This window comes from Eublepharis macularius, chromosome 10 (assembly GCF_028583425.1).
Source record: "Eublepharis macularius isolate TG4126 chromosome 10, MPM_Emac_v1.0, whole genome shotgun sequence".
NCBI lineage: Eukaryota > Metazoa > Chordata > Lepidosauria > Squamata > Eublepharidae > Eublepharis > Eublepharis macularius.
The window spans coordinates 69,760,239-69,770,741 of record NC_072799.1 but is presented as its reverse complement, the minus strand read 5'-3'; the positions used below and the strand labels follow the sequence as shown (position 1 = coordinate 69,770,741).

At 39.2% G+C, this 10,503-nt stretch overlaps 1 protein-coding gene across 2 annotated transcripts in view; it reads right to left on the bottom strand.

Moving 5' to 3' along the window:
- Positions 1 to 683: 683 nt before the first annotated feature.
- GALNT7 (polypeptide N-acetylgalactosaminyltransferase 7) overlaps positions 684 to 10,503 on the bottom strand; it is a 65,924-nt gene continuing 56,104 nt past the window's right edge. For both annotated transcript variants that reach the window (XM_054989731.1, XM_054989730.1), the window contains exons 8-12: positions 9,535 to 9,657; positions 8,841 to 9,059; positions 6,760 to 6,858; positions 4,853 to 4,981; positions 684 to 3,679 (exon numbers count right to left, since the gene is read on the bottom strand). In XM_054989731.1, coding sequence (XP_054845706.1) covers positions 3,542 to 3,679; positions 4,853 to 4,981; positions 6,760 to 6,858; positions 8,841 to 9,059; positions 9,535 to 9,657 — 708 coding nt within the window. In that variant the 3' untranslated portion in view covers positions 684 to 3,541. The remainder of the gene's footprint in view (positions 3,680 to 4,852; positions 4,982 to 6,759; positions 6,859 to 8,840; positions 9,060 to 9,534; positions 9,658 to 10,503) is intronic.

Sequence of the window (10,503 nt, the reverse complement as noted above, 5' to 3'; positions counted from 1 at the left end):
TTGGTTGTGACCAGAGCCCTCCTGCGATATAAGTTTAAGGTAATGTAAAGAGGAGCTGAATTGAAGTTCCAAATGTTTATATGGTTTAAAAAGTTTTAAAACAAACTGCAAATCATTACAATAACTTTTGTTGGAAAGCAGATGGGGGAGTGAATTTTTATTAGTTCTTTTCGACCTTTCTGTACCTTCACTGAGCACAGTATTCTTCTGGATGGAAAAGCTGAGGTGAGACTGGGAAAGAGAGTTTTATAGTAGTTCCAGTCATTCCTGGAGGATAGGGCCCAGATAACGCTAGGAAACTGGGGCTCTTCCCCGTTGCATTTCTATATTATATAATCTCTATATGAATCTGCTGGGAGAAGTCATTAGGATGTTTTGGGGCTAGTAATGTTCTTACTAGCTCCATACTGCAGATGAAGTTCCTCATACACCCAGACATCTACACGAGAATCTTGTTTCTACATACATATGTCTGCAAGTTGATTCCAGTGCAAAGGAATTTTTCTTTTGATTGTTTTGTAAAACTTAAGATCATTGTCATCAGATCAAGAGTAATTTAACAAAAAAATAAAGCATTATTTTACTTAAACATTCACACATGCATAAAGAGTTTTGTAAAGACTCCATGATTCAATAGGAACATGCCTAGATTTTTTTTAAAATCAGGTTTTGGTGCAAATATATAATAAACCCACAAGTTAAAATATTTATTTTCCTCACCTAAAAAGACAAGCAACCCAGAATTAAGATATACATAGGATACCCAGATTTTTCCCTAATAAAAACTTTGAAGATTTATACAATCTTTACAGAAACATACAGTGTATCAAAATCTGCATAAATCAAATTTATAAAATGTGTAGAAATGCATAGTGATCAACTTACAAAGCAAGGATATGGGAACTACTTTTTAAAAGCAGGTTACAGTAGGAAAAGTCATTAGGGTAACAGTTTATGTTGTCTTGTAAGATTTGGAATTTAAAAATACAGATCCATATTCACATAAAGTATTGGATTTTAATGACATTGCACACAATACCCCTTTAACACACATGTGCACAATCTATGTGCAATCTCTTTCAATTATGCATAGTAATGCGATTAAATTAACCTCCAGTCAACAAAGAAAATGAATCAATGTTCATATACACAAATAATGAATGTACCCACACCCTTATCATCCTTTATTCCAGTTTATTTCTCCTTTATTTCCTAATTTAATTATTCACACCTTTTTAAAAGGAAGCCAGAAAAGACTCAAGCCACAAAAGATCCTAGGCCACACATACCTGACCTTTGTAAGGCCAAAATTCTGTGTTCATTAAAATGTTATGAGCTACTTTGAACTGCAATTGAAGGTGGTGGGGAGCGCTTATAATGGAAAAATTCCCATTACATCTTTTCAGGAATTCTTGACTTCCATTCTAAGAGTTATGCTACTGAATCCAAAGTATACTTGTCAAATAATTTAGCAATTTGATCTGAAATACTATGTTGAGTCATATGCACAGCAATCCAATTGATCTCAGTGGGACTATTTGTGTAGAACTGCAGATACGTGCCACAGTCCAATAGAGCACGCTTAAACTGACGGAAATCTGCACAAGATCTCTTAAGTCTTGAAGTAGGGCTTGACTTTTCACATTTTTTGAAATCAAAATTTAAGATTACTTTAAAAGCAAAAATGTTCAGCACAGACTTTTAGGAACCATTCCTTAGTCTGTGAACTTCTTGATATCCGTTCTTCTGTCCAGACTATAGCACAATTATGAAATTTGAAGTCATAACACTGGAGAAGTGTTACAATGAATCCCAGTGTCAAAAACGTCCTTGTAAATCTTTCAAAGAAGGGAGGGAGGAAGAATCTCTGAAGACTTCTGTAAAAAATAATGACTCTAGCTCCCTCACCCCGCCATCTGCCCGTATCTTATCTACATGATGCTCTAGCCAGATGCATCCATCCCCTTTGCATACTGCCTGCTTGCAAAATAATTGTGAAACAAAAATGTTTCACTTCTTCAACCAGCTTCCCTTTATCACAAGAAAAGTGAAGAGTTAGATCAATTTTATTCTTCTGTGTTGCGCAGATGTCGATGTATTTCATTTCTGACACATACAGAAGATTTGTAAGGCTTTGATACAGCAGGGAAGTTAGTGCTTGTAAGTTTTAATTGTAATTTGGAGTGCTCACTTCCACTGAATGCATCACATAGTGCTAAGTTTCAGTTCCAGCTTGATATTGCAAATCAGAAGACTTAAGCTGCTTTAATGCTATTTCACGCAAGTGGTTCATGGACTTAAGTGCTACCTAGCATACAACCTTCTTTAAAGGTCCTGATGAAGTTACTGGATCACTGTTTTGGGTCCCTCAGGCAGCATTCATAGTAGTCCTGCACAGATGATGCTGATCATGGGGAGGGAGCATACGTGAGAACACTTCCCACCATGCATTCGCACTATGCTGACCGCCCAGTGATGGCGCAAAGGCAGATCCAGCACTCTTGTGCCTGCTCTTCCCCACCACATGATCAGTCAGCGCACAGATGGGTCATCTGTACCAGGCTAGTAAGACTTGTGCCTCAGCTGGTTACTTCATCAATATGGAATAAGCAAGTACACTAGACAACATGGCATTTTTTTCTCTAAGAGTAATGTGGGTAGTACCAACTCATCCCTGTTCAGAAAGCAGACACCTCGACATACCCATACTATAAAACAAAAAGCTTTTCTTGTGAAAAATACAGAGAAAAATTAAAGAGGCACTAAATATGTTGAAAATTCACCTTTCAAAAAAGCAGCATGACTGTGAAAGAAGGCCACCCTGGCTAAAAACCTGTGGCAGTGCTTGGTAATATGTAAAATCAAAATAATGTACAACAGGTTGATAATTACCACGTTATAACAAAATCTGGTTACTCCAACCTTTTTCAAGTGTGAGTGTGTTAAAAAAAAACTGCCTGCAGACCCCTGAGTGTAATCCCAAAGAAGACAAGATTGCTCGAATCCGAATCCTTCACCTGTGCACGAGCATAAGGCACATCTGCATGCACAAGGGAGGCGTATGTGTTGCTAACTTTCCTCTGGCCACAGCCCCTCAGACCCCTGACATTCCTTCAGCCTTCATGAGGGGCTTTGGGGGAGGCACAGGGAGATGCTGCCCGAAGGAGTAGAAGAAAAGCCCCCTTCAACAAGCAGAAGCAGCTACACGTTTTTTTCAGATCTAAGCAGATGCTTTTAACTTTGTTCCAGTAAAAATGGAAACATAGTCAAAAGCACATGAAAATTATCGCCTATTTAAAACATCTTAAAACGAAACGCACACAAATAAGGATGTAAACATCTATAAAGTTTAAGGTAAGAGCAGTTTTGTAAACATTAACTGCAGATGATAAATCTATCACAGTCCATCTATGTCCTTCATCCAGATCAAGAGGTTCTGGGCTTGCAGCTGTACAAAGTTAATAGTTGCAGCAATTTTCAGGCTATCTTCAGTCCTATATGAATTAAATTTGTCAGTAGGTAGGTTTCAAGGCTGTTTAGTCTACACACTAAGGATATTGTTCATTTCCCATTTTTGTGTTGGCTTGCTAGAGTCACAGTCTGAGATAAACACTTGGTGAAGAACCTCTGAACGGTCCAAACATTTCCCTGAAGGAATATGGGCAAATCTATGTAGATTCTGGAAAACAAAATCCAAGCAAAAAATGTTATTTCCAAACAGAAAATTGTTAATTTTATTTGTCTCATGGAACCACACTAACTTTACTAATTTAGAAATCTAGGCCAGGATCCAAGAACAGTGAAAACTAGTTTTGGGAGTCCCAAGGCTTTAAAAATTACGCAGGGGCGAGTGGGATGATTGCGCTCTCCTGCTACTGGGAAGGAACTTGAGAGGAGTTTCAGCAGCAGTCTGTGATATTACATTCCACTGTGCTGTTTAAAAATGTTAAGAATTCCACTGGGCTAGTGATAGGTCCTTGTCTGAGCTGAAGCAACTCTTTGGATCTTGAGAATCAGTGTGGTGTAATGGCTAGAGTGTCAGACTAAGATCTGCGAGAACTAGGTATGAACTCCCACTTTGCTACAGAAGTTCACTGGGAGCTTGAGCACCCCACCCTCTTTCAGCCTAACCTCCCTCTCAGCGCTGCTGTTTAAGAGGTTAGAGCAGAGGAGAAGAGAACGATGTTGTTAGGAGTTTTCGGTTTCCACTACAGAGAAAAGTGGGGTATAACACATGAATATAGTGCTAATCCCAAATTTCTTAGTTGCTATTAAAGTATGTTCAAGAAAAAAAAAAGGCTTATGAACACTAAGGGATTCTTGAGTGTCTTAGCTGTCATGCTGCAAGCAAACAAGCACACTCTGTTCCTGATCTAAAAGGTATTATTCTCCAGTAACAACTTCCAAAGGAGAATCTGGCATGAAACTGCGAATCAGAAGTCTGACACCAGCTCCCAAGGACTTACTAAGGACCTGGAATTCCTCAGCCATCACAGGGGCCAGACAGTCAGACCTCTTTGTCTTAGAATAGGGACAAAGCTATATGTACTTGGTTGTAAGAGAAGTACACTCTGTGCATGCATTTCTTTTCTCATCAATACACCTAGGCTTTCGTCTGTCTCACTCAGTCCCCCCTTTCCAACATAGTTTCTGCGACATCCATCCGATTCCTACATTTTGCCTAAAATAAAATTTCACCTTATCGTGACAGCCTTCTTTTTAAGAGCCTTGCAGATCTCCTCAAAACTACTTCTTGCTCACTAATAAGATAGCTAGAGATACAGATTCTCCCTCCATCCCCCCTTTCAAAAATGAAGATGAAGATTCAGGCCACTGTCAGCCCACTAGATACCTTGAAGTACTGCCACTCCTTGTATTCGTTTAGATTGCAGTGTGTGATCATGACTTTTGATCCATCTGGTCCTTTTGTCAAGCACTGGTCATACTGCATGAGCTGATTTGCTTCATTGATTCTGAACAGCTAACAGAAAAAAAATTCAAATAATGAAATATTTTATAATAATAAAGGCTATGTATTAACAAGTAAAAATCCACCCTACTGTTATTTTAAAATTCATAAATGATTAAATGCTATTACGCCTAGAGTATACCTTTCCCTTTAAATCAAATTGTCTGTCAAAGCCTTTCCTCCCAAAATGAAAGCAATTTATCTTGCTCCTGCCTTGTTTCCCGTTTCTTTTAGTTCAGATGTTTTGTCAGTCTTACAGGGACTTTCACCCCTTCATTTCATCACTTCCTATAACATGAAGTACAGTCCTGTTTCTCCAGAAAAAAATGCCTTGTGTCAACAGACTTCTGGATCCAGAAACCTAACAACTACCTCACAACACAACTCAACAGGGAATCAAGACCAAACTGTTATGATAAGGACATACCTGCAGACCATTTAGATATCAAACTGGCCTATAATTCACCTTTCAAATCCAGCCTGGGAAAATAAACTCTTTTCAGGAAGAAAGGTGCAATACATGCCTGGCACGGCAGTACACCATTTGCTCTAACTACGCTTCTCTGGGATATTTGTTATAACCAGGGGTCATTTCGTAGAAAAAGAGTTGAAGGAACTCATCAGCATAACTCATTAGCATATGCCATGCCCCTTACCATCACCAGAAATGTGTCATTAGCACAACTGATTTGCATATGCCACACCCTCTGACATCACCTATCCTGGCTGTTTTGGACCCAATCCTGGCCATTCAGGGCCGAAATTGGGCCCAAAATGGCAAAAAGGGGCTGAAAATGGCTGAAAAAGAGCCCAAAATGGTCAGGATCGGGCCGTTGCTGAACAGGAGACTACCCGTCAGAGGCCCGATCCGGGCCATTTTGGCCCCAATCCAGGATGAAATGGGCCCAAAATGGCCGAGAGTCAGGTGGGCAGGGCCACCTGACATGTGACCTCTTTGGGGAACTGCCGGAACTGCGTTCCTGTGCGTTCCCCCTCGAAACGAGCCCTGGTTATAACTAACATCCTGTGAGGGATAAATGGATGTTTCTCACCTGTAGGCCTCCTCCTCAGCCATTTGCTAGACTTTGCACGTGCATAAAGGTTCATCAGCTTCCCAAATGGCTGGTGAGGGGCTAAACCTTTTCAGTTTGAGTGGTGGTGGCTAACGAAAGAACCAAAGGTTGGGAGAGAAGGAGAAGCCCCCCTCCAGTCATAATACAAGAGCAGAGCAACTTAACAACAGAGGAAAAACATGAAGTGAGAACCTAACAGCTCTCTCCAGATAAGCATGTAGGACAACCCTTCCAACTAGTAAATCCATCTAAAGTTCAGAGTGGCCCAAGGAGATACAGGCCCGTGAAGGTATCCTCTCATGTGACCTACTAGGTACCACAAAAGGCATTACCACACATGCATTGCATGCCTGCTTTTGTAGGCACTTAGATCCAAAACTGCACTATTGACTTGGAAAATTGGGTTCTCATTCCACTGCCAACTGATCTGTTTCTCCTACTGAACTTTTGAATTTAAAATTAAACATCAGCAGAAATAATGTGCTTTGGGTTTGGTGCAGAATATATCAACTAAGGACAAAAGTTAATCCATGAGTGAATTTAATAGAAATGTAGGGTATAAATGCTCTAAAATAGAGTTTTGGCATCATTCCTAATCTAACAGTCTAATCCTAAATAGAGTTACACCAGTCTAAACCCATTGAAATCAATGGGCTTAGACTGGAGCAACTCTGCTTAGGATTGTACTGTTAAACATCTTTTATTTAATTGCCTTACTTGGTTTCCTCCCATTCTATGGCATGGTCCAAGCTCCACAAAACCTCCATTCGTGTGCCCCATGCTGTCTATGCAGTAAGCAGTTTCAAAGCCTCTAATCTGGAATATAAATATATATTGTTTATATTGTACCTAATATTGTAAAACAGAAAGATACAAATACTCTTAAGTAACATGTAATTGCTAAATCAACAAAGATTCAATAAAGACATCAATTTAGTGTACTGGAGCCATACAGACTATCAAGGAACTATTAAAAGATACAAGAAAAGCAATTCCTCCTGAATAAATTCATGTCAAGGTCAACCTTTTCAGAGTACTCTAAAAATGGATGTAAGCAAAACTGGAGAGAAAAACAGAAAACAGGAGAAAGGTCTCTGCTAGAGAGCCCTGTGTTCATAGCTTGCCACGAGAAAATGCAAAAGTCTTTATTGAACAAAATTTATATTCCAGAATTCTTTTAACAATGAAATGAAAATGGTCTAACATTCTTTGCAACAGACTATCATTTGTTATTTTTTTTAAATATCCAGGGCCATGGGAAAGCTGGAACAGAAATAAAAGCAAAATAACGATAAGGTTAGAGATGTTTCAAACATGCCGCAGCACGATGGCTCCACCCAAGACGTTTTTATAGAAGGCACTTGGCGCATGATGTACAATCACTACAATACAGTCTTGTATCTTTGCAAGGAAAGAAAAGGGAACTTATTCCAAGTGAGTCATCTCCAGGCAGGCATTTTCATACATGCACTGAAAGAGCAGCAGCCACACAGAGAAGGTAATTCCCTGACCCCTTTTGGCAGATTGCTTCTATTTAAGATGATTTATTGTGTATGCTTGTTGGTTGTTATAAGCGTATCGTTGAACTGTTCGGTGGATTTGACCATACCTTTTAGATTTAAAAATATGCCAGCTATGTATGCACTTGTGCTTCTTGCCTACGTTGAAAATTCAAATCTATTCCTATTCTGTAAACTAGGCATTTTGTGCTCTGTGTACTTCACCTTTCGACTTTTTTTGCTTGACACCAAATGTGATGAATCATGACTAATGGTTCTTAAAGTCCTTTAAGCTCCCATCTCTTTGGCACCCAAATTAATTTCTTCAGCACCGCTCGTATTTTAACTGTAGACTTCTGATGGCTTGTTTTTTTGCTTAGTGACACCCCATAATATTTGCTGTGATCAGCAAAGGCTTATATACATTTGCAGCAACAAAAATGTTTGGGTGAGGGACAGTTTGGAAACTTAAAACAAGCAAGCCAAATATTAGAGTACAGAGGTAAATCGTTGATATTAAGTTAGAATTTCTCCAACTAGTAGGACTGAGTGCAATTCTAAGCAAAATTACAACCCTTCTAAACTAACTGGAGTCAATAGGCTTCGAAGGCTGTGTGACTCTCTTTATGATTGCTCTGGAAACCTCTCAATGGCTGTTCTGTGTCGCTCCTTCAGGTTAGGAAAAGAGAGTTGGGTGCTTTGAAGCTTCTTATTCTGTCTTCAAGCACATTTATTGCCTCTCTTTCCTTTCAGAATTACCTTTTTGTAGTATTGGCTGCTGGAAATCTGGACCCTGATCCTGGGAATCCCTGACTTTAATGAATAGGTAGGTTTAGCCCTCGTTTCACCTTACTGGCCTCTTGCTTCTCCCATGCAAGCTGAATATGATACACAGTGCATGAATGCTTGGCTTCTTTTAATGGGTCTTCTTGCGTTGGGTATTGACTATTTGAATCTGCTAATTCTTAGGAACACCTGCTTGTGGCATTTTTCTCATTTTTGTTTCCACTTTATTCAGATTCTCAAAATTTCTTCTAAGCTTGTACTGGTGTCTTGCAATACTGTCAAAGATCTCTTATGGCCCTTTGTTTCTACCTTGCGCTCAGGCCACTGAAATGGCACTGTAGTCCCAATCCAAATTAGGCTCTGAGCCCACTTCGGTATGTAAATTCCCCACATACGCCATGTGGCTATGAAGAAAGTGAATTGGGTCAGGAGGATCTACTCATGATCAAACATATTGTGTAGCTTAGCCCTAATTCCCCCAGAGTAATTTGTACTGTTTTTAAAAGGACTTACCTCTCCCCACTCCACATTTTTAGGTGGTAAAGGGTAGTGTGATGTGATATCATAAGCTATTTCTTCCATGAACCATTTAAAACTTTTACACTGATGATCTTCACGAAATTTCTTCAGTTCAGATATATCACCATAAGCTAGTGCTTTTGTCTCAGGACGACTAGCATAGAAGTAATCTTTGTAATCATCCCACCAGACCTCCACAACTCTGACATAATTCTGTTTTTTCAACAAACAAAAAAAAAGAAGGGATTATAATATACCATATATTTTATACGAGGGAAAAAAACCCGCTCTTACCTGAACAACTTTATTCCCCCCACCCTCATTTTAGGAATGTGCTTTGTTTTAGTTTTAACCCCAGTCAGCCAAAAGAAATTTTTTCAAGAGCTATTAAGCAGCATTCCCATTTTGGCATTTTTAATTAAAAATACTATTTTCAAGAGCTGTTAAAGCAGCATTCTCATTTTGGTATTTTTAATTAAAAGTACGATGGTAAATAAGTGTGTGAGAGCGTTAGAGAGAGTTGTGTGTTTTAATTAGTCTGAAAATCCAATCCTATGCACATTTATTTGGAAATAAGACCTACTGAATTGAATAGGCTTTACTGTTGAGTAAGTGGACATAGGATTGCAACTTGAAACTCTGAATTCAGAGGTTGACGAGAGTGGTGTTTTAATAACACAGGTCTCACTTTTAGAGTAGGAGAGGATCCAACATATGCTGGAGGGGGATTCCCTTGCCATCCCTGGAGCCGATAAATGTGTCCAACACGCGAACAAGGGACAAACAGCAGCTTTCCTCCACACTGCCAAATCTGCATATTGGAAAAAAACAGATTAAACATTCATAAACAGAGTTTGGAATGTCAAAGCATAGTGGTAAGTTTTGAGCTGTACAACAGTTAGTTTGTATTAGCAACTACTATACATTTCAAACGAATAATTTTTCTTCCTGTCACCTTTTTCACTGTCCAACTTTCACATCCATACATGGTAATGGTTTATCATAGTTTGGATTATCTTGACCTTGGTCCCCAAAGAGACATCTTTAAGGATCGTTTATAGTTCCCTCATAGCAGCTCTTCCAAGTCTCAATCTTGTTCTGATTTCTTGGTTGTAGTCTCCTTCTTGAACAATTTCAGTTTCCTCATTGTCAACTTTAAAAATTGTGCAATTCCTCAGCAGTCATTACTTTTGTCTTCTTGATGTTCAGATGTAATCCTGCTTTGGCGCTTTCTCCTTCATCAGTAGTCATTTCAAATCTTCACTATGAGTGATTCCGCACACGTTGGATAATGCACTTCCAATCCTCTTTATAGATCATTTGGAACGGATTTTTTTGTGCGCGGAACAAAAAATCCACCTCAAACGATTGATAAAGTGCATTGAAAGTGCATTATCCAACGTGTGTGGAATCAGCCTATTTTCTGCCAGTAACGTGGTATCATCTGCATATCTCAAATTGTTAATGTTCTTTCCACCAATTTTCACTCCACCTTCTTCTATATCTAATACAGCTTTTCTTATGATATGCTCTGCATGGAGGTTGAACTGGTAGGGAGATAATATACATCCTTGTCTGACACCTTTGCCCACTGGAAACCATTGTTTCCCCATATTCTGTCCTGACAGTAGCCTCTTGTCCAGAGTACAGGTTACAC